Source organism: Cervus elaphus, chromosome 1, assembly GCF_910594005.1.
Source record: "Cervus elaphus chromosome 1, mCerEla1.1, whole genome shotgun sequence".
Taxonomy (NCBI): domain Eukaryota; kingdom Metazoa; phylum Chordata; class Mammalia; order Artiodactyla; family Cervidae; genus Cervus; species Cervus elaphus.
Window position 1 is genome coordinate 66,126,386 of NC_057815.1, and position 23,733 is coordinate 66,150,118.

At 53.1% G+C, this 23,733-nt stretch overlaps 2 protein-coding genes across 8 annotated transcripts in view; both read right to left on the reverse strand.

Moving 5' to 3' along the window:
* ARAP1 (ArfGAP with RhoGAP domain, ankyrin repeat and PH domain 1) overlaps positions 1–3,976 on the reverse strand; it is a 61,496-nt gene extending 57,520 nt beyond the window's left edge. Inside the window, exon 1 of one of the 4 annotated variants that reach the window (XM_043906516.1) lies at positions 3,830–3,976. The gene's annotated coding sequence lies outside the window, so the exon portion shown is untranslated. Of the gene's footprint in view, positions 1–3,619; positions 3,797–3,829 lie in introns of those variants that run through there. The other 3 variants (XM_043906544.1, XM_043906509.1, XM_043906533.1) reach the window with 3 other exon arrangements.
* Positions 3,977–5,667: 1,691 nt separating this feature from the next.
* The window catches only part of STARD10 (StAR related lipid transfer domain containing 10), a 46,464-nt gene continuing 28,398 nt past the window's right edge, over positions 5,668–23,733 (reverse strand). For all 4 annotated transcript variants that reach the window (XM_043906579.1, XM_043906585.1, XM_043906564.1 and 1 more), the window contains exons 3-7: positions 9,653–9,800; positions 8,925–9,028; positions 8,168–8,285; positions 6,336–6,388; positions 5,668–6,088 (exon numbers count right to left, since the gene is read on the reverse strand). In XM_043906579.1, the coding sequence (XP_043762514.1) occupies positions 5,843–6,088; positions 6,336–6,388; positions 8,168–8,285; positions 8,925–9,028; positions 9,653–9,800 (669 nt within the window). In that variant the 3' untranslated portion in view covers positions 5,668–5,842. The remainder of the gene's footprint in view (positions 6,089–6,335; positions 6,389–8,167; positions 8,286–8,924; positions 9,029–9,652; positions 9,801–23,733) is intronic.

Genomic DNA, 23,733 nt, shown 5'->3' on the forward strand with positions numbered 1-23,733 from the left:
TCCAGTCCCTGCCTGCCACCCCATCCAGGAGTTTCCAGAGAAGGACAGGGTTTGGCTCTTGCCTGCCTGCAGTATCTCCCAGTGCTCAGGGTTCTCACTGTGAAGTTTCAGAAGTTCAGACTCCCAGCTCTTCCATATAATAAACGATCTCAGGAAAATTACATAACTTCTCAAGGCCTCAGTTTCTTCATCTGTAAAATGAGAACAGTGCCTACTCCATAAAACTATTGCTGAGAATTAAATGAAATCACTACATACAATGTTTAGCACGGTGACTGAAACATAATAAGCGTCCAAGAAACAGTAGCTACTGCTACTAGTATTACTACCAAAAAATAATTTTGTTATTGAATTGGTCACTTAACTCCACATCCCCTCCCTGCGACTCTGACTATCCCAATGGTCTGGGACAGACGTCCTGTGTATGGGACAGAATCTTTCTTCCCCTTCTGAACTAAGTTCTAAGGGATGAGACAGAGAAATTCCACGGGAAGGTCACGTGGAAGACCAGCTATGCACTGCCCTCCCTCCCTCCACCGCTGGCCTTCCCTGAACCTGGGGTCATCTGCCTTCAGGGGCTGGGACTGTCCTCCCCAGAACCCTGCTTAGAATCTACAGGTCTGGGGGCCTGACAGTGGGGTGGTGGGGGCGGGGAGTCTAAGTGGACAAGATATCCTCTCTGATCAGGGCTGGGGTATTGGTGTTGAGTCCCCAAACATTGTTGGGAGTGCACTTGTAGGGAATCTCTGAGGGCCTCCCCATATCCTCCAGCTGTTCAAATCCTTGGTGCAGAATCTCTTCCTGAAACAAGAAATGCCCCGCCACGCGGGATTGTGGAGGGGGAAAAGAGTCCAGCCTGACTGAGATGCGGGACGGGGTGGCCCAAGGGACTGGATTCTGCTCCTAAGGGAGGGCCAGGTCTGCTTGGCTGGGGTCACACTCTGTGCTAGAGACTACATTGGCCACTACCCAGGAGAAAGCCCCTCACTGAGAGAAACCGTGGATGGAGCTCAAGGAGTGAGCTCAAGGAGTGATGTCAGGCTGGGGGAGGGGAAATCAGATCAAAAGAGGCAAACAAACGCCTGGGTCCTGACCCTGCCTCTACCACTTATTTGCTGTGATCTTGGGCAAGTTATTTAACCTCTCTGTGCCTCAGTTTCTTTATCTGTAGAATGGTCCTTGACTTCTAAGCTTGTTGGGAGGACGAAACAGGTTAACATATGTAATAGTTCCCACAGAGGTGCTATGTGCATTTGCTGAGGTCATTCTCACTGAAGCTATTACTCAGCTCTCTCTGAGGCTGTTTCTTTCCCTGTGTTACTGGAAGATGACCCTTGTCTCATGGAATGATGTAAAGTTAAATAAAGTAACAAATTTGCGGTGTCAGGCACACCATAGGTATTCAAGTCAAGTAGAGCTCTCTCCATTTCCCTTTCCTCTCCCCAAGAGGGCCCAGATGAGAAGTCACTTCGGAACCCCTCTCCTGCCCCACCCCAGCTCAGGGCTTGCTGTGTGATCCTGGTCTGATCTCTGGCCCCTGACCTCAGTCTCCTTATCTATGAAAAAAGCTTCTGGGCCAAGTGATTCCTGACTGTCCATGGCCTCCTTCCCACCTCCATTCCGTCCTTCCTTCTCCATTTCCAATTCATGTCCTACTGCACCCACTGCTTCAGCAACAGAACCCTGGGAACCCTAAAGTGGGGTGGAGGGGACAGCTGGTGGGCAAGAGGTACCCGCCTGCAAGCAACCCAGTACCCACCCCAGGTCCCCAAGGGTTAAGATCCAGAGTGAAGGGCGGGGGGCCAGGGTCAGTGCTGGACAGACGGGCCTGCAGCCCGGGGCCTGCCTCCCCTCCCCCTATCCTAGGAACAGAGGCCACTTGTTTGAGCATCAGCTGGCTGGCTTTGAGCTCAGCCAAAGGAAGAGTGGGGTGGGGAAGGGAGAGGGCCCCTGGAGAGTGGAAGGGACTCCCTTCTCCCCTAGGGCTTTGTACTGGGCTAGTCCACACCTAGCCCCTTGGACTCTCAGAGGCCCCTTACCCCTCTGAAGTGACTCCTTCTCCCCAGGTTCTCCCTGGGGGTGAGTGTTCTCCTTGGGGGTCAGTGAGTGTCTCCCAAACACCCTTGGTGGAGATGGGGGCTGGATTTAGGCTCAGACAGGCTCAATTCTTGCTCCAGCAAACTCTCTCTTTGGAGCTTAGGGCCAGGTCTTATCACTCAATCCTGCAGATGGGGAAATGGAAAAGTTTGGGAACTTGCAGAGTCACACAGAGTTTGGTGACTGTCCCAGGTCCCAGTTAGTCCTGGGCTCTGCAGTCCCCTTTCTCACAGAGTTCTAAGGAGATCCAGGAGGTCTGATGGGGAGAAAACTTGCCGGGGTGGGAGAGGGTGGGGGCGGGCAGCGGTGGGGAAGACAAGCAACCTGCACAAACAGCTGAGGCTTGACACGTGGAAAGGCATGACTGGAGTCCGAGAGATGGTGGGGGTGAGGCTAGGGTTGACTGGAGAGGCCTGAATGCCCCAAGGAAGCCTGGGAGAAATCTGTCCACTTCCACTTCACAGTTGTGAGGACTCTTGCCTGGGAACACCCCCTCCCGCCGTACTCCAATGAGCAAGCAGCAAACGGGGAGAGGGGATCCCCAAGGCAGCGTCTGGACCATCCTCAGCCAACCATAGCACTGGGGGGACTGGTCCTCTCTACACCCGACCTCTGCCACCCATTCCAGCCACTTCCATCTCCTTGTCATTCCTCAAACACACCACACAAGTTCCTGCCTTTACACAAGCTCTGCCCTCCTCTGAGGGTCCTTATCCTTGTGAATTACCACTTAACTGCCCAGGCCCATTCCAATCATCTCCTCCTCCCTGCGCCTCAGTGTCTGATTCCACCTCAGTACCTGTCTGCACCTGTATTCTGACTCTGCTGGGCTCCTTCTACCCTGTAATGAGCTTGCTGGGAGGTCTCTCCCAGCCTAGACACTGCTCTCCGAGCACAGGTATTCTGGGTGTTTCTGTCTGGACCTTGCTGCACAGTCAAATCCTTCCCTGAGTACTTTCATACATTTGTCCAACACTATAGTGCTCTCCCCACCAAGCCGGGGAATCAAAGCAGGCTCCCGGGACAGAAGCCTTGGGGTAGTGGGGAGCATATACCAGATGCCGACCAGAGCTCCCCAGCACTAAAACTCAGCCTTGGAGATCTGGGACCAGACACCCACCCCACACCCTCAGGTCGCATTCTGAGTTTGCTTCCTCCAGTCCCAGGAACCCACTCCCGGCTTGACCCCGTTCAGTGAACACACACAGCTCCTTCTTTTTCCAGCAACTGGGCCAGGTAGGGGCTCTTGGGAGGGCATGCCCCCATTTACTTGTGGGGAATTGGGGCGCAAAGACCGGAAGTCGTCTGCCCAAGATCACTAGAGCCCCAGGTCCAGTGCATAAGGTCATATGAACCAGCAGACCTGTAAGGGTCTCCGCAGTCAACGAAGTGGAAGCCTTCATTTCACAGATGAGAAAATCAAGGCACCCGAAAGCGGGTTAGCTCTAGAACCTGGGAGGCTTCACGCCAAAGGGCTAAGGGCTGGAAGCCCCCTTTCCCGCCGCTTCGCCCTCCTCCCTACCGTCTCTGGTCCGACCGCATATCCTCAGGAGGCGACTCCATCCCCGGCGCCAGTCAAGAGAAGACGTGACCTAGAGAAACTCCCGCGGAAGTAGGTGCCGAGCGCAGAGTTGCCGCGCAGCCTCGGCGTTCCCTTCCGCGGAATGGGGAAACTCCGGGCCACACCTGGCCAAGGGGCGGCGGACGGGGAGGCCCCGGCTGCCGCACTGACCTGTTCTGATCCAAGACTCCACGCGCGTAGCCGGGGCTCCGGCGCCGCCAACGACACCGTCGTAGACAACTCGCGGCCGCAGGCCGGGCGCGCCCACCCCGCCGGGCGCTTCCGCCCGCCCCACGTGACGCCCCGGGGAAGGGAGGGCGGGGAAGGAGGCAAGGACCCGCCCCCTTCCCGGCCACGCCCAGTCACGGTCCTGGAGTTCGCCGGCCCTGCGGACACGTTGATCTGTGGGTCTCTCCTGTCCATCTCGCTGCTCACAGATCCGTCTACGTCTCCTGAAGCTGAGGTCTGCCTCCACCAGCCCCGCCCTCTGAGTCTCCCATCTCCTCCTGAGCCTCTCCGCCTCCTGCCACCCCTCTCCCTGGGAGGGACAAGTCACAAACCGCCCCACCCCCAGAGCGGTAAGGGGCACTGGGAAGCTGGAAAACCCAAATTCCTGACCTCTTCCTCCAGGAAGTCCTTACCCACTTCATTCTTTGAGAATATCCTACTTCTCTCCCTGGGCCCACATCTCTTAGGAGCAGGGTGGTGGGGAAGATGCAAGTCAGTGTCCAAGGATCCCTTAGTTAAAGGCTGCAGCCTGAGATCCCGGCGGCCAGGCAGCTTCCCTGGCCTAGAGAATGGATTTCTACCCATCCTACCAGCATACACAACAGATGAGGGTCTGGGGTTTGACAGGCATTCCCAGGTCCTGTGTCCAGGGCTGAGATTGGATGTCATTAATTTGAGCACCTACTACATGCCAAGCCCAGGGCTGGGAAACTTTTTCTTCTATCTCAATGCCTGAAGGTAAAAACTATTACCCCAGGTTATAGATTAGGAAACGAGGCTCCAAAGAAGCTCCAGGGCTTGCCCAAAGTTACAAAGCCATATTGGGTAAACCGGCCAAGTCTTAGTGAGTTACAGAATCTCCTGCCTACCCTTACTGGATATTCACCCTGCCCTTCCAGGAAAAAGTGGACTCCAAGTGTCTTCCTGACAAGGCAAAGGTAGGTCGTTTCCCGTGAGAGTGCAGGGCCAGATCTTGGGGAGAACTTCTGGCCCCAAATTCATATGGGGTACAAAAACACTGGAGAGGGGTGGAGCACAGGGCCCTCCTCCTGACCTGAGAGCAGAGGTGACCCTCAGGCAGCAGAGGGCACCTGTAGGCTACAGAGAACAGGAGAGGCCCAGGCATCCCTCTAGACTTCAAAGCTGCCGTGGGGAACACAGGACCAGGGGACTGGCATCTTGGCAAGGGGTTGGAGGCTCCACCTTCTCTGTTAGCACAGGCCTGAGGTAGAAAGGACTCAATTCACAGGGCCTGGTCCCTTCACTACATTGGAGTCTGATGATATTCCCCTCAACTCCCAAACTTCCTCCAGAGAATGCTGCCCCAACCTAAACTCTGGGCCTACAGCCCTGTGGTCTGAGATTCGAGGACCTCTGCCCCTCCTTCCGTCACACCAGGCACGTGTCAGACCCCCAGTCCATAGGTTGGACCCAGGGAGTCTTAGGCTGCGGGTCTTACAATAGAACCCCATTCTCTGACCCTGACCATACCTGCTTCTTCTCTTAGAGCAGTGAAAGGTAGCCTAAGAACCTGAGTGAATGGCAGGATGAACACACAACAAGGACAGGCGGATGAATGAAGAGTAAACTAATGAATGAACACAAGAAGGAACACACCACAGACAGGAGTTGACGACCACCCCCGCTTCACATGGGGATGTCTAAAGGAGCAAAAGCCCGTGATCAATAATAAAATGAACAAAATGAACTGTAGAACAAAGGGGCCTAGGGCGGTGCCCGTGCCCCGAGCAAGTGGGAAGCAGGCATAGTGATGAGCCAGATGAGGCTGTGGGATCGTTTATTGGGGCTGTGTCCAGCCAGGCCGCAGCGCCAGCCTGGGCCCGAGCCCAGCGTCCCCAGGAGGCGCAGGAGGTGGGGGAGGGGAGAAAGCGGGGAAGGATCCGCCGCCTCTGGGCTCCGCCCCATCGTATCTTGGTCCCTGGCGTGGTGCAGCGCTCAGGTGAGCGAAGTGTCGTCATCGCTGCCCTCGCCGCCTGCGTTGCCTGTGCGATCCTCCCGGCTCTCTGCCACCGAGCTCTCGTCGATGTTCTCCAGCGAGTCCGCATGTTGCACCGACAGCTCCGACAGCGCCAGGCTCGGCAACGAGCTCTGCTCCGGGTGTAGCCACGGTTTGAAGTGTGGTTGATGCTTCTGCTTCCACTCAGGGTATTTAACGCACGCCTTGTACATCTTCTTCATGGCCTGCGGACCGGTTGCACCGCCGGATAAGGGGTGAGCTGGGAGCAGGACTAGGCCTTCACTCCGTCTGCTCCCACGCCCTCCAGCGGCTCAGACCACTGTTCCCAGGATCTGACTCCAGCTCGGGTTTCGTAACTCCGCCCCTCAGCCCTGGCCCCGCCCCCTGACTCCCATTCCCGGACTCCATCCCTGCATCCCAGAACGCTCTCCGCCCCAACCTCCACACCCGCCAAGTCCCAGGGTCACTCACCTTGGGAGCCAGGAACTGAGAAGATTTATTCACTACCCATTTGGGTAAGGAGCCTATGAGGGCAGGAAAGGGTAGTGAGAAAAAGGAAGCAGCAGCTGTAGGGATCCAGCCCCCGACAAACACACACACCAGCTCCCTTACTCCAACCTGCGGTTTCCAGGGAGAACACACTCTTCTCCATAGGGAGGGGGCAGAGTGAGGCAAGTCCTGTAAGACTTCATCGACTTCACTCCCTCTTTCCACCTCAGACCAAGGTCCTCAGGCTCAACTCTGTTACACCCTCTACCTCTACCACCTGACTGCCTCTGCCCTCTGCTGAGTCCAAGGGCTGCATGAAAGAAAACCACAGGGTCCAAGGTGATCACAGGCCACACATGAGTTAAAATCCTGGCCAATCAAGCTTCTGCCTGCTGCCTCCCCTCTACTCACACTTACCTCCCTTTTCTCATACCCAGTCCCACTATCTTGAATGGCCCTGATGCTCATCCCCTTCTCTGCCTGTCCTTCTAAGCCCCCTGGCACAGGAAGCCTAGCTGCTGCATGACCTCTTCCAGCCTGGCCTGACCTGGAATCTATGGCCCGATTCTCCACCTGCCTCATCCCCAAGTGTCTGCTCTGCCTCTGACACCCAAAAAACTCACTCAGTGAGGTGCTGGGGAGCTCTGGGCCTGGGCCAGTGGACCCTCAGTGGTGCTGGGGAGATACCCAGGCAAAGATGCTCAAGAGCCTACCCCTCCTCTAGTCATTCATTCATTCCCTCACTCATTCCACAGTCACTCAGAGACACCCACCCTGGACCAGCCCTGGGGACCCAGAGAGGAACTCACTGTCTGGGGGAGCCCGACAGTGTGCCAAGTGCTCTGCTAGAGGGGGATGGGCCCAGAAGGCAGGGAGCCAGCAGCTCCTCTGGGTATCAGGGATAGAGGAGGTGATGCAGCCCTGGAGGGATGAGTAAGGGCAGAGAGGTGTTTTAGGCTGAGGGAAAGGGTTGCTTAGACAAGTAGTAAGGTATAAGCTGTGAGAAGGGACTGGGAAACCTGGGGAGGGGGGCTTAGACTTCACTGTGAGGGCAATGGAAAAATCACAAAAGGATTTTAAGCAGAAGAGAGTCACAAGGAAATAAGTCCTTTGGAAAAAATCTGTATGGACAGACAGGGTGGCTGAATGTGGAAAGAAATGACAGATTCAGGAGCTATTTAAGAGGTAGAATCAATAATAATGATTTGGGAGCTGACAAGAGGGGACCCCCCACAACCACCATGTTTTGGGCACGAGTGACTGTGACTAGAGGGAAGAGACTCAGGAGAAGGGACACATTAGGAAGGGAGACAGTTCAGCATTGGACACATTGAGCCTTGGATCCTAAGAGACATCCTGAGGGACACATCAAGGAGGCCAATGGCCACAGGGACCTGGATCTCAGCAGAGAGACATGTGGTCACCTAGCCACAGAAGCCTGGGGAGTGGCTGAGCCCTCCCAAGGGAAAAAGGACTGGGGCCTGGGAAACCCAGACCTCCAGGATAGAAGCCAACAAGACAGAGGGGGAGCAGCCAGTGAGAGGGGAGTAAGTCAGAGCATGGGGGCGTAGGAGTCCAGGAAGAGAGCTGTAAGCTTCGTCTTGGGACAGTGACTACCACCTTGATCCTTGCTTTTCCAAACACTGTAAAGTCTCAAACTTTGGCTCAAAGAACGTTTTGAGTACAGACGCCCCAAAATACAAAACACCTCTTAACAGAGGCCCTTCCGGATCCCAGTAGATCAACTAGATCAAGTCCCATCGCCGTGGTATAGGGAAGGATCCCATGATGGGATTCCAGGGCCAAGCCCTCACCTTTGGGGTCCACCTGGGCCAGGTAGGTGATGACGCAGCTCTTGGGCCCCGTGCTCTGGATGAGGTAGCCCGTCTGGATGGACACAGCTCGGACCAAGTCTTTCCGAGGCGGGTATTTCTGGGGATGGAAGGCACAGGGAGGTGAGACTCAAGGTGTGGGAAAAGGTGGTGTCTTTGTGAGTACTAAACACACACACAGAATTGGTTCACATGCCCTGGCATCCACTCCAGGCCAGGCCTGATATTGGGGTAAGAAGAAAGAGAGGAGTCAGACTAGGTCATCATTACCCATCTAAACTTCCTCTGTTCCCCTCCAGAAAGACCCCAGTCTGGGGTGAGGGTTTATAAGCACACACATGGGTGTGTGCATACACACACACACACACGTACACACTCATCCTTTCCCAGGCCACCTGCACTTGCCTGTCCTGCCTGCCATGGAGATCAAGACACTCAGCCTCAGGGAGGGCCAGGGGACCCTACCTCTCACTCCTGTTCCCTTTTCCCCAGCCAGCCCCTCCCACCCACTTGTCCAGAGTGATGGTCCACACTCGTCTGCTTAAAAGCCCCAGCAGGGAGATGAGACATTATTCTCACTCTGTAGGCAGGAAACAAGGACAGGAGGCTTCACGTCTGGACTGAAGTCACAGAGAAGTCTTGGTAGCAGCCAGGGGCCTCTCCTTGGGCTAGGCCTGCCGGCCTAGTCCTACCTGGTACCTTCCCCTGCCCACCCAGCAGGGAAGGCAGGTTGACTCACAGGATGTTTGACTGAGTAGTTCATAATGATGTAATCAGTGCCCATGGGCAGCCAGGAACGGAGGGTGATGACATCACGATTCTTCAGGGGCTTTGGACACCTCCCTGTGGAGGGCAAGGGACAGTTCAGCCAGACCACTGGCCTGCCTGCCTGAAAGGGGGTGGCAAAGCCCAGAGACACAGGGACGCTTGGTTAACTGCCAGCTCCCCCGATCTAAACAAGGACCCCACCCACCAGACCTAATTTCTGGAGCTAGGAAGGAGACAAAACAGCCGCTCTGCCTTCCTGCATCCAGCTTCCCCTGCTCCTCACCACCTCACAGAGCCCTCACCTTGCTGGCCTGATCTTTTTGTGTATGTGAATGTGAGTGTAGGAGAAGAAAGTGGTATTATTGTGTCTCCATTAAGTGTGGGTAGGTGGGTGAGTAGGTGGCATGTGGCTGTGGGTTTTATACATGACTCTGTGCAAGTGTGTTTGTCCATGCACATGGAATGTGCATGCATGAACATGGGAGTGCATGTGTGTGTGTGAGTACACGTTTCTATATGCTCAAGTGTCTGGGAGCAGACAAGGATTCAGGGAAGGCAGCCCTACATCTCTACACTCAGGTCTCTGAGCAGCCTGGCCCCGGGAGTGACTGTGAGGAGGGAAGCGGGTAGGAAGAGGCTGGGCTGGAGGCCTGGGTAGAGGTGGAGGGGGCTGGGATTGGCGTGCTTGCATCTGCTCACAAGAATAATAGCCCACATCAGCGTTGACTGTCAAGCGAGCAATGTCGAAAGTTTCAATGACGTTGCTGTCCCACTTCTTTCTGTATTCAATGTCATGTAGGACATCGTAGAGTGTCTCTGCTGGCACATCGCGGCACTCCATCCGACACTGCAGACAGACACATGGGTTGTCAGGGTCACACACGGCTCAAAGCACTAATCAGGGGATAGGAAGGCATGCAGGCAAAGGGGGCAGGGGGAGGAGGAGAAGGAGGACAGGGAGGAACAGCGACCTCTGAACATGGTCTCACCTCTTGCCATGAGCCCCATGCAGCCCTCCCAGAAGCCACATGTGCCAGACAAAGTCAGCCTCTGCATCTAGACACTATCTCCCCCATCTCAGCCCCCACCAAATCTCCCCATTCGTCCTGGTCTCCTCCTCCAGGAAGTCTTCCTGAATTACCCAGCCGACCTTCTGGACTCCTATACACTGTGCTCTCCTCCTCTTTATCTGTGCCCTCCAGGCCCCTGAATTTCATGGGCAGAGGCTTAGTCGATTCAGTACAGAGCCTGGCGTGAGTACATGTTAAATGAAATGAAAGCACAAATGAACAAACGAATGCCTAAATGGATGTCTTTCCCCCATGGTACTTATCACCTGGCCATACCATTTACCCTCCTTTCTTTTTTTACACCATCCAACAAAATCTTTGTTTTTGTTTTACTTTTGACCACACCATGTGGCATGTGGGATCTTAGTTCCCCTACCACAGATCAAACCCGTGCCCCCCTTTCAGTGGAACACAGAGTCCTAACCACTGGACCACCAAGGAATTCACCCAACAAACATCTTTGAATTCTTATTACTTATTAGCCTTGTTCTCAAAGAGTTTTCCAGCTAGGGAGAAAAGAGCAGAGGAAACTTTAAAAAAAAAAAATTTAACCCACACAATAACCCTGCCAGATAAGAAATCCAAAGAGGAACTTAAGGCTCAGAGAGGTTAAGGAACTTGCTCACAGTCACCCAGTTGATAAGCAGCAAAGCTGGGGCTGGGACTTCCCTGGTGGTCCAGTGGTTAAGACTCCACCTTCCAATACAAGGGGACGAGTTCTATCCTTGGTGGGGAACTAAGATCCCACATGCCACAGGGTGTGGTCAAAAAGTGAAAAAAAAAAAAAAAAAAAGCTGGGACTTCACCTAGATCACACGTCTGGAAAGCAAATAAAAACAGAACCAGGTTTCATTAGATTTACACTTAGCAAGATGAAACTCAGTCCATATCCTTGTTCTGTGATTTTTTTTTTCACCTGAAAGCCCAAACCCCAGGATCAAGTTCCCCTCAGCAAATGGTGGAGTTCTATTGTGTAGCTTAAAAAGGTTTCCCAGAACTGGGTGTTTAGACATACTACTTTCTACTAAAGAGTAAATACATGCAACCATATGAGGGACGGGTCACATCGCCTTCCCACTAATCTTGTTAGGCCTTGGCCCCACTAATGGTGATGAAAGGACAAGGAAGGACACTACCCATTGAGTATTCTAGGCACCAGTGAACTCATCAAGCCCTGGATATGCCTCACCTAACAAAAATACAACAGACAGAGGAACAAGTTAAGTGTCACCACAAGAATACAAGACAAAGCCAGATGATGAGACATTCTGCAGGGCTGCTGGTCTAGTCTTTCTACACATCAATGTCATAAAGAAGGAACTGAGATTTATAGAACAAATAACCAGATAGAAAGTACGGTCCTGGATTGCATACTGGCTTGGACCCAACAGCAAAAAGGACACATTTGGGACAACTGGAGAAATGTGAACATGATCTGAATATTAATTAGATGTGCTGAAAATTTACTGAAACAAAATTGTGGATATTGCTGCCTGAAGAAAAAGCAAGTTACAGAGTGGATGCATGACATAATTTCACTTTGGGGGGGTGGAAAAAATCTATGCACAGAAAAGGCCTGGGAAGCTAAGGTATTAACAGCGGCAATCTGTAAATGATGAGCATATGATAGTTTTTTCTTTTTGCTGTCTATATTTCTAATTTTCTAAAGTATATAGTACTGCCTCTTCAGTAATGAAAAGAATTAAATAAAAAGATTCCCCAGATATCCTAAGAGGTGTGCTCACCACCTGCCAGGTACTATCCTAAGTGCTTTCTACACACTATCACTTTGAGGTATTAGCCTCATTTTAGTCATGAAAACCGAAGTTTGGGACTTCCTTGGCAGTCCAGTGGCTAAGAATCTGTGCTTCCAATGCAGAGGGGCCTCAATTTGATCCCTGGTCAAGGAACTAGATCCCACGTGCCAAAATGAAGACTCAAGAGCCTGCATGCCACAACTAAGACCCAGCACAGCCAAATAAATAAATAATTTAAAAAAAAAAAAAAGGAAGAAAACTGAAATTGACGAACAGCTTCAGACTGAAAAGACTCCCTCCCTCCCCACCCTGTTTGCTTTTCTACTCCACAAGAAGGTATGTGACTAGATTCAGTCATTTCACCAGCTTCAGCTCTGTGCAGAGCACAGAAGAGTCAGAGACAAATATGAGGCCTGTCCTTCAGAGGCTTCCAGTTGAGAGAGGAGACTAGTGTGGAAATGGGGAGGTGCCCAGACCGTCCAAGGGGACACAGAGGAGGTGGTCAGCTGTGTGGGGTGAGATGCGGGGAGTCGGGCTTCACAGAGAAGCTCAGTGTGAAAAGCAGGCATGCAGCAAGAGGCCCTGGCAGAGCGCCAGAGTGGCCTGCAGGTCAGCTGCATGAGCTCCATCTGCTCTAGTGCCCTGTGCTGCAGCCTAATACTCAAAAGGTCCTGCTTCCAGGTCTTCTTGGAGAAATGTGTGATCCTGGGACTGGTGGGAGTAAGCACAGGAGGAGCCTGGAACATCTTATTGTGCCAGAGAGTAAAGACCGTGTACTCACAGAATGATAGGGACCTTGCCTAGCAGACACAGGAGCCGGTGTGAAGGGCTCCCAACTGGTTCCGTGACCAACTCATCAGCGTTTGCCAGTTTAGCACTGAAAGTTCTTATCCCGGGAAACCTCTCAGTCCCAGGCAAACAAAGACAGTTGGTCCCCTACCATGGGTGAAAGCTGGGCCAACTCACGTATTAAGGTAAATAATGATCGTAACAGATTATATTCCACTGATTAAAATAGGAAACCAAAGTATATACAGGTATGAATAAATAAATACATTGAATGTTTAATGAGGAATAGGGTATTTACATAGCTTCAAAGTACCTTCCCATCAAATCAGTAACTTCACTTTGCCTGGCAGATACCACCTTCATCAAGTGATCAAAGGGAACGTCAGTGACAGGGCAAGTTGTGACTCCTGATGCTTCCTGACAGGATGCAATGAAAAGAATACAGACAGCACTTATGTGATATTTCTGCCAAAGATGCATGATCTAAATCTAATCATGAGGAGGACCAGACAAACCCTAAATGAGGGGCTTTTTACAAAATATCTGGCCTCTAAGTGTCAGGGTCACAAAAGTCAAGGAAAAACTCAGGAACTATATCAGACTGAGAGAGACGAATGGAACACAAGCGAGTGAATAAATGAGTGAGTAAGCAGAGCGATGAGAGGGATGGGACGGATAAGATGCAGAGGCCGGATCTGCATCCTCAGGAGCACCCAGGCAAGTGACTGCTGTGTGGCGGCACGTAGGTCCAGGTGCTGCACCGGACGGTCAACACACACACTCACCCTTCACCCCCAACTTCTCTGCTGTGCTGCAAAACAGAAAGCTGAGGCTCGGGAGAGGAAGTAACCTGCCCAAATCATAGAGCAAGAAAGCAGCAAAACTTAAAACCAGATCTTCCAATACTCTTAACCCACAAGGAGCACTCACGTGTGACTTCTCAGGAAACCAGAACTTCTCTAAACCAAGTTTGAAAGCTGGTTTGGCTTTGCAAGTCCTCAAATGTGTTGTCCCAGGCCATGAGTTTATGAAGAGGGAGTGACAACAGAATTATGCTTTGTAGGTTAGAGTCCACCTGGGAAGTCCTCCTCCCTCAAGCCAGCCTCAGTGCCCCCAGGGCCAGCTGCGCCCATGGCTGGGGGCACACTGAGAGGCCCACACTGCCTCTTGTCCCTCGGGATCGCTGTCGTTCAGGACCCGGGGCCTCGCTCTGAGACAGCAGGCAGCGGGAGGAGCACGCAGAGCACGACAGAACAGGCACCAAGCTGAGCATAAACTCTGTGTGATATTTTATCTTTAAGATAAAGAAGGAAACTTCAAAGGTTTCCCAAGCTCATGGTAGATTCCTAGGGAGGAAGGTCGGCTGCAGGGCCTGCTGCGAAGGTGAGAACCCAGGCTGTGGTGGTGGCGCTGCAGGTAAGGAGACCGAGGCAGTCCAGGTGACCAGCCTGGCTCTGGGCCTGCCTCTTTCCACAGCCCCCAGGAGGCTGCGTGGCTGAGCCAAGAGAGGTCAGTTACGTCCTGCATCGTTCCTGTGTGCAGCTGCAGCCGCCACATGGGCAAAGTAATTCTAAGAGACTTCTGGAGGGATGGGTGGGGGCAGAGGTGAGTCATCAGAGAGCACCTGGTGGGCAGGGCTGTGACCAGAATCCACAGCCATTGGGCCCCGGGCAAGTCAGTCACTTTGGCTGGACACCTGGGAGCGCCTCCTGGAAACCATAACTGAACCGGAGGCAGTGCCGGAGCTGCTCAGCCAGGGAGCAAGCCATGCTTGGCTGCAAAGCTCTTAAGGCCTGGTTTACTGCAGGAAGTCTCACATGCAGCCATTTTACAGCTGAGAAAACTGAGGCCCAGAGGGAGCAGGTGACACCAAAGAAATTTTTAGACTCGGTACCCGCTACACTCCACTCTCACCAGACTCCTTGACGTAGGGAACTGAGATTGGCCAGAACCCCCACAGAGCCATGGTCAGAGGGAATGGACAAGCAAGGAAGGCCATCAGGGTGACTCCTGCACGCTTTGAGTCTGGCAATCCCAGGTTCCAATTTCTACTCTTCTCCTTAGGCACAAGATTTAGTTAGTTTGAGTCTTTGTTTCCTTGTATGAAAAACGGGGATAATAAAAATACCTATCTCGTGGGGATGTTGTGATCAAATTAAATGAGATAACATGTGAGACAAAAATGAGCTCCCTGATAGCTCAAACAGTAGAAAATCTACCTGCGATGCAGGAGATCAGGGTTCAACCCCTGGGTTGGAAAGATCTCCTAGAGAAGCGAATGGCAACCCACTCCATTATTCTTTCCCGCAGAATTCCATGGAAAAAGGAGACCAGTAGGCTCCTTTGGGAAGGTGAGAACCCAGGCTGCAATGGTGGCGCTGCAGTAGGCTACAGTCCATGGGGTTGCAAAGAGTGGGACACAACTGAGCGACTAACACTTTCACTTTCACTTCGATGTATGCAATATGCCTGGCACGTGGCAGGTATCCCCCAAAACAGTAGCTGTTATTACTTAGGCAGGCTTCCACGAGCAGCCGTGCACCCTTCCACAAGGCCAGGACCACACACATGTGCATGTATCTGTCTATATTCTGGGCCCCAGGTGCCCTTCTTGCCTCACCTGGCCCTGCCCTTCCATCCATCCATTCACCACCTTCTGGAGTATTCTGCCACATGCCAGGTCTGCAACTGGGCAGCAGGGACGGGTAAACAGCTAAACAGAGCTGAATTGCTGAAAGGGGAGAGAAGGCATTTCCAGCAGTGAGACTGGTGGGTGCAAAGGCCCAGAGGCTTAAATAAATCAGTACAGAGCAAGATCCAGGGCCGTCCCGGTGTCTCACTCTCGCCTGCTCCTCTCTCCCACCCCTAGCCCTGTGCTTCTTTGGCAGATGGTCCAGAGGAGGAGGGAAGTGTAGGGGGGAGGAGCTGCAGTATCTCCCAGGACCCAGGGAGATGGCTGACCTGAGACAGAAGGAAAGAAGTCAGGTCATGTCCATGGGGCTGTGGTGTGACCTTGAGGGTCAATGGCCAGGGCAGTAACAAGGAAACTGAGACGTGGGCAGATGGATCCCAGTCTGGCTCAGACACTGAGACCTCACACAGCAGGTCTCCGATATGCTTGCCCGTGGAATGTATGAGGCATACAGATTATCCCAGAGTCCTAGGGACTCCAGAGATAACCTCTTCCACCATTCCTCTTCAGGTTACCACCAGGGAAACTGAGGCCCAGGGAAGGGGAAGGGGTCCATTTGGGCTCTGAAACCTCCCTCAGGCTGTGCTGGCTTCTCACCATGTTGCATTTTAGCAGTTTTGATGAAGAACAACTATTAAGCACATCACCTTTTCCCAAAAGAACCATATTTAACACAGAAGTAGCACTCCTGACCAGGGTGGAGCACTAGCTATCAAATCAATCATAGCCCGAAATAATAGATCTCAACAACCACTACCAAGTACTCTAAATCACCAATTCATCATCCCATAAAGGAGACAGCAGCACCAGACCCTGGACCCCACAGGGGCTGAAATTTAGGTCAAACCACCTCTGCCAGCTGTCAGGGGTGCCAAGGTGCATCCTGGGTAGACACTGTCTCTTACTCTCCCAATCTGATGGATATCATCAACCCCATTTTAAAGATGACGAAAGTGAGGCTCAGAGGCACAATGACTGACCACAGCCACAAAGCTAAGAGTGGTGGAGCGAACCAGAGCCTGGGAGCGCCTGATCCGAAAGCATCAGGACTTTTCGCTCCCCGCTCAAGAGGCAGGACTGACCCAGCAAAAACAAACATGCTGGCAACTGGAGACTGCCTTAGTTAATTGGTGGTTATTATGAAGTGCTCACTGTGTTCAGAAGGACTTGCTGACCAAGGAGGCAAAGCTCAGCAATTCTTCCTCTGAACCAAATTCCTGACTCCATCCTTGGCCCTCACTGGGCTGAAAGGCAAGGCCATGCTTTTCTGAAGCCCAGCCCTGGAGCTCTGCACTTGGAAGTCTCCTCTGAGAAGACTGGAACCATCGCATTTCCCTCCCAGGCTCACACTCATAGCAATTCCAGGCTGTCTGATCAGACAGGCCTCTGCCCTGCCACTTCCTGCCTGTGTGGCCTTGGTCTGGGCAAAGGACTTCAGTTCTGAGTCCCAGTATCTTCATCTGTCAAACAGGGATAATCCTCCCCTCAGAGTAAAGCTGTGAGGATTAAAGGAGACTTACACACCAAGCCCCCGGTGGCAGCTGCCCTGCCTCCAGCCTTAGGCCCCCACAGTTTTCCCTGACTTCTCAGGCCCTGCCTGCTAACACCAAAAGGCAGGATAAAGGAATAGGAACAAAGCTGAAAACAACAAGAATACCCCAGATCCCTCCACAGGCTGGAAGGACAGGGAGGGGGTGGGAGGACCCTGCCCAGGTCCACAGGTCCCACCCTCACAGCCCACCACCAGGCACTGCCGTCACCATGTCAGTCCAGGCGCTGAAGGATGCAGAGACTGACCCAGGGCACACGGCACATGAGAGGCTCAGCGCTGGCAGCCCCTCTGCCCTGGTTCTGTTCCCGGTCCTCCTCCCCGGGGCCACTCACCACCTGCTCGCTGACTTCGGGCCCTCCACTGCCCCTCCCAGAGGCCCCACAGGGCCAACAAGAAGCCCAGCTGCTAGAGCACCTGCCCTTGCCTCTGGGGCCTCAGAATGGAGACCGCGAGGCCTTCTCCTCACGGCCATCCCAAATCTCAAGAGCAGCTCCAGGGCTCTGACACAGGGATCAGGGAAGCAGAGGTGGAGGTGTGCAGAGGAGAGAGGTCTGCTGAGGCCTGCTTTCCCAAGACCGCCACTCGCTGGGTCTTCGCTATTTTGTCCTCATGCCTGAGCCCGGCTGTGCCCTGCCCAGGCAGCCTACCCTGTCCCTACACTCTGCAGGTTGGTCTTGGGGCCTGCTCCTCCATCCCACCGGCTCCCTTCGTCAGCAACGCTGTGATGCATCGATTCATCTTGGCCCCTTGTTCATCTTGGCGTCCCCAGTGCCTGGCGCAGTTTAGTAAAGAAACATTGCCTGAGTGGAAAGAGGGACAGGTGAGCCACCAAAGACGCCAAGTCCATGTGAGCTCCTCGACTTTTAGAGCTCTGGGCCGTGGCTGGTGGCTCTCAGGGCTCTGTGGAGAAAGCAGGAAGGGTCGTTGTGAAAACCTCCGGGACGCTCATCAAACTCTCCACGGCACGTGAGGCTGACTTCTGTTTCTGCCCTCATCCTCTTATAAAATGGAGTGTAAGTGGGGAGAGGGGGCAGAGACTAGTTAAGGGAGATTCTGGGGCTTTCTGTAAGACCTTTAATAACTCTGATTTTAAAAAAAGGTAAATTAAATCTGTACTGAAACATCAATTTACACTTAGTAAATTAGCAAAAATATATAAAGTGCCCACTGCTCATGAGGATATGGTAAAACTGTTACCCAGTTAGTGACAGCAAAAGCTGGTTCCACTATTCGGAAAAGCAATTTGGCAAATATCTTTAAAATCCTAAAAATGTATCTTTTAACTCAGTTTCTGGACCTCCAGGAACCAAAATTTTTACACGGGGGTGGGGGGGGGTGGGGGGGGTGGGGGTAATATGAAATAAGAAAAAAAGTTCTGTTACAATATTCATGACAATAATATTGCATTTGTAATTAGCAAAATATATTGGAGGACAATCTGGAACACCACCAACAGCAGGGCCTGGTTCAGTTAAGAATGATACATCACCTTGAAGATTATCGCCCCGCTGCTGAGGAAGGACAGTGGGCTCCCTCTGGATACGGGCGCGGGCAGGGGCCCCGCAGAACCCAGAAGAGGCCTGGCAGGCAGCAGCTGCCGGAAGTGTTCCTGAATTAATAATTCTGTAGCAATGCAAGAAATTTCCACAGATGCAATGTTAAATGAACAAAAGAGGACACAAACTTGTATCTATGCCACAGGCTCGATTGTATATAAATTATCTACACCCTTGAATGAGAGCTGGAAGGAAAACAGGGAAAAGTTTTACTCGGGAATTGAGGCTGGCTGTGCCTCATTTTGGGGTTCTTGTTACTGTTGGTACAAGAGAGTTTATACAAGATAAAGAAACTATATTTTTTTCCCCTAGGTTAAGAGTGTGGTCCAGAATCTCAGGGGCCTGGTTCCCTGGACCTGGGAGCCTGGACTCAGCTGAGATGGGCCTGAGGCTGCCCAGGGAATGCTCTGTGTAGTATGGCCATGCTGAGAGTGGGGCCAGAGGGGACTCAAGAGTCCTTCCATTCTCAGCCAGGACACAGGCATGAAACCTGTGGGCTCGGGGCAGGGACAGAGAAAAGTAGGGGGATGCAGGTACAGGGAGGGGCACCCCAAAGCAGATTCTTACAGAATGTACAGCAGATGGCACCCATGTGTAAGGTCAGGGAAGAGGCTCCTGGCAGAGGTGCTGGACTGGAAAGGGCCTGGACTGGCTGGGGGAAGGACAGAGCTCATGTGGTTCCACAAGGTAACCCGAGTGAAGAAGGATGGAAGTGGGAGGAAATGGAGCTCTCCCTTGGGTACCTCAGACTGTTCATTCATTCATCCATTCAGCAAACGTTAACAGCATGCCAGCTCTGTGCCAGGTGCTGTGCTGGGGCCTTGCAAATTCTCCTAATTTCATCCTCTCAACTACCCAGGAAGAGGGAAGATTGGGCCCATTTGTAAATGGTGGCTGAGAAAAGTGAAGAACCATTCAGGAACCCAGTGTGACCCGAAGTCGACTGCTAAAGTTGTTCTTTAAGATTTAGGCTCTGCTCTGTCAAGGACTCAAGGAATCCCAGGTGGGCTAGGACTTGGCCAGATAAGGCCTGTCCCTGGGGAGTCCCCACTAGGGACTGGGCTAGAGGCAGCTCTGCCTGGAGTAAGGGGAGCTGGAAGCACGCAGCAGGTTTGGTGTGGGCCCCTCACAAGGTCTCCTTTCCCCAGCTCCTGGCTCATAGTTCTCATCTGCAAAATGACTAGACAAGCCTCTTCTGAAGGGAAGAGCATCTGGCACCAGACAACCTCAACCCATCTTCTCTACAAAAGTGTGGCCCTCCTGAGACTGGTGGGAGGTGGAGGTACTGCATGTCTACCCGAAACACAGCTCCCAGAGGCTGCTAGGCCAGGCCAAGCTAGGCCCCTCTGCTGCTCTCTACCAGGGCTGAGTGACTCAGCCCTACTCTGCTCCCATCCCCCTGCCCTCCTCCTAGTCTCCAGCAGCCTCCCTGGACCCCTGCCCCCACCCCCCAGGCCTCGGCATCTGAGGCACACCCTGCTCTGACCTCTGAGAAGCTGACCTCCTGGTCTGGAGCTCCCGCCACTTTGTTCCAGCCCTGGGGGAGGTGGGGGAGCCCGACAGAGGAGGGAGACCTGAGAAAGAACAGAGTGGGTGGATCTGAAAGAAAAGACAGTCGGGGAGATCAGTGAGACAAGACAGGGGCCAGGGCTGACACCCAGACAAGTAGACAGAGACAAATTGGATAAACACTTCCCAGGAGTTCAGGGGCTGCCAGTGGTCTCATGCTCCCAAAGCTCTCTAGTAAGCTCTGGACTGCATCTTCAACGGCTTCCTGGGCACCACCCCCTGCACAGCCCACAAAGCTCACCCTAACCATGTCCACTATTGTATTACCCAAGCCCAACGCCCACCCGCCTCTGCTCCCCTCCTGTGCCTGGAACCTGGGATTCCGCTTGGCCATGACCTTCCCAACAACCTCCCTTTGCCAGACTCAGGCAGGCCTCACCATCCTTGCTTGGACCACTGCTGCCGCACCTTCATCACTGGTTTCCGGACTTCCAGGTCAAGCTGTCACCTGCGGCCAGGAGCTTTCTAAAACCCAGTGACGGGAATTCCCTGGTGGTCCATTGGGTTAGGACTCTGTGCTTTCACTGCTAAGGACCTAGGGTCGATCCCTGGTGAGGGAACTAAGATCCCACAAGCCACGTGGTGCAGCCAAATAAAATAAAAAATAAAACCCAGTGATGATGACACTGCCCAGCCTGAAAGCCTCTGCTGCTTCTCCCTGCCTTCAAGATCAAATCCTAAAACGTCCTCCCCACTCTGGCTCAGCCTCCACTCTTTCCTCACCCTTAGTCCGCACCCACCAAGACCTTCTCAGCCTGCCCCCTAACTCCTGTTGGGCCCCCAGGTCTTACCCAGATACTCCTGCCCCCCACCACGCTGTCACCCACGCCTCTCGTGGCCTGAGGAGTCACGGAAGGCTGTCACCATCTTCCCCAGTCTCTCCACTAGGCCTTCAGAGCAGGACTCAGGTGTGATCCATCCCCAGGCCCCAAGCACCAGCCAGAGGCTGGTAGAGTGGGTGGGATGCATGAGAAGAGGTTTGCTGAACGAATAAATAACTGAGACAGGAAAAAAAAAAAGGCAGGTGGGGAAGAAAAGGGACAAGTAGAGACATACAGGTAGAGGTAGAACCATCACAGACAGGGATAGAAAACACCCTAAGGGGAGACTCTGAGACCCAGAGACAGGCCCAGAGGCAAAGACAGGAGGCTGCAGGGAAGCAGGGAGGGGAAGACCGAGGCAGAGCCAGAGCTGAGCTGGGGGGGCGGAAGCCACTGGAAGACAGCTGAGGAGACATAATTGGATCAGAGACAACTCTGCTGCAGTGAGGGGGTGTGACTCACACACACAGAGTAATGCCAGACACAGAAACACACACAGTCTCACACTCAGAGGCACAGACACATACCTCAGGTGCATGTACAGACGCACACACACACACACACACTCAACATGGATTTAATGACCCTTGTCAGGTGCCCTGCCCTGAGGGGCTCACAGTCTACCCAACCAAGGACCAGATCATACACACGCACCCACAGTCCAGCTCCACACACAGAAGGTCCAAATATAGAAGGCCAGACAACTCCCATCACATCATCCTGTCTTCATAACACACAAACACCATCTGGTATCTTATGCTTGCCTCCCCCTCAGGATGTAAACTCATGACAACAGGGTCTGATCTGTTTGGTTTGCCACTAAATTCCTGGATATACTTGGTGTATAGCATGTTCACCATATAGTATGTTGAATGAATGAAGACTGGAGACCCACAAGGGAACTCCATTTGCTCTGGTTGTCAGGCCTCTGCCTTCAGACTTAACACTTCTCTGGTCCAGTACCAGGCCCGAGGCAATCTAGAAGAGTCCAAAACTAGGAAGGGGGCATCAAGGAGAGGCTGGAGGGGATTCTCAGAAAGCCAGGGTTAGATGACAGGAAACTCAAAGGATGAGATTAAATGGCCCAGGCGATGCAGAGGAGACCAAAGGTGGGATTTACCCCTACTTCCCATGGAGGAGGTAAACTTGCAGGCATTGTTCAGCTGTCCCAAGACAGAGGATTCTAGACACAGGTCAGAAGTAACAAGTAGCTGCCTTCAGGGAGCCAGGCTGAGAGATAGGGAGGCAGTTGTTATACTAAAGCCTCAGAGAACAGCTCCAGCTGCCCAGTGCCACTGCCCAGCCTCTCTTTAATAACAAGTGAGAGGGGTCTGTATTTGGTGTAGGACCCACCACTAAGTTCTGGGCCTGATACTTTCCTCCACGGCCTGTGTTTCTGCAGCTCCAGGGATCCTCGAGCACTGAGGCCAGACCACATATGCTTGAGGAGAGAAAGTGAAGCACAACGGGCACCTCAAGTCCAGTGCCTGGTCTGAGCACCTTTCCTCTCACCTGTTGAGGGGGCGGGTGGGGGGTGGTGCTCACCTGCCCAGGTCAGGGGTAAAGGTAAGAGAGCAGGGCGGGAATAGAGTTTCTAACTCCACTGGAGGTTGCTGGCCCCTCATTAACAGACTGGAGATGTCCAGCTGAGGTCCAAGATCCCTAAGGAGTGCCAGGCCTCTGGTGTCACGGCACCCACAGCCCTGGCTCCAGGTGGCTCTACCAGGCACAGAGACACAGGGGAAGAAAGAAAACCCATCTGTCTCCAGGACTGCCTCCTTTCTCTCATCTCCTGAAACTTTAAAGACTCTCGGCTGGAAACTGATCTGGGGCTCGTTAAAGTTTAAAAGCCAGAGCCTGGGGAGCTGGTCATGGAGGCACAGAGCCAGCCTGCGGGCCTGAGGGCTCTTCTGGGCCCAGTGTGGACACGGACTGAAGGCACCACCCCACCAGCTCCTTGCCCCCCGGGACTGCATATTTTATACTATCTCACATCCCAGCCTGCACAAGAGTTATGCTATAACCACCATGTTGTCCTTTATCCCTCCTAAATCTTTCTGGAGGCAATCCCGTGCTCCACTCCCCACAGGCCCTACTTTAGTGCAGGCCTTGGCATGTCTGTGCAGACAAATAGAGCAGCATCTTCCTCCTACCACCCACCTTGTCTAAAACCCTGCCCAGTAGCCTAGAACCTCTGGGACCCAAATTCAAGAGCCTTGATCTAGTTGTCTAATCACCTCCACCTGTCTGAGTTCCAAGCCCCACAATATACCACCTGCAGTTCTCCTCACATCGCCCTGTTTCCTTCCTCGGGGGCCTTTACATAGCTCTTCCTCTGTATGAAATGTTCCCAGTGCTGTCAAACCTGTACTCCCCACTCTCAACCCAATTCCAAACCGATCACCTGAGCATTCCTCCTCTGAGAAGCCTTCCCTGGTCTCCAGGGATGGCTCAGAGGCCCCCTCCAGGTCTCTACAGCTCCTGTGACAAGTGTCTGTTCCAGCATCCTGATTTCCCTCTTTGTTTCCTACCTGAACGAAGTGCCCAAAGACAGGCAGGCCAGCACAGCTGCTCGCATGCGACAGATGAGGAAGCTAAAGCTGGGGCAGGGGCAGCGATCTGCCCAAGGCCACATGGCCGGGACCCTGAACCCTGTTCTCTCCCCCTGTAGGAAGGACCTCCAGGAACACCTCCCTAAAGCCTCCAGCCAGCTCTGAACTTTCCTGTCTCTGATTTCTTCCACCTGAAGATCCAGACCCCGGCTTCGGGAGGGCAGCTCTCTGGGAGCCCTGTTTCTTAAGGACAGATCTGGACAACTTCCTCCAGCTGCCCCTACACCAAGTCAGAGCTAGAACCATCCAGGAATCCAGGCCAGGGGTTCTCAGGGCCTCAGGAGCCCATCTAGGGACCTCTCAGACAGCACAGACCAGCAAGGCTTTAGCTCTCCATTCTTACCCTGTGTCCAGTACTGCAG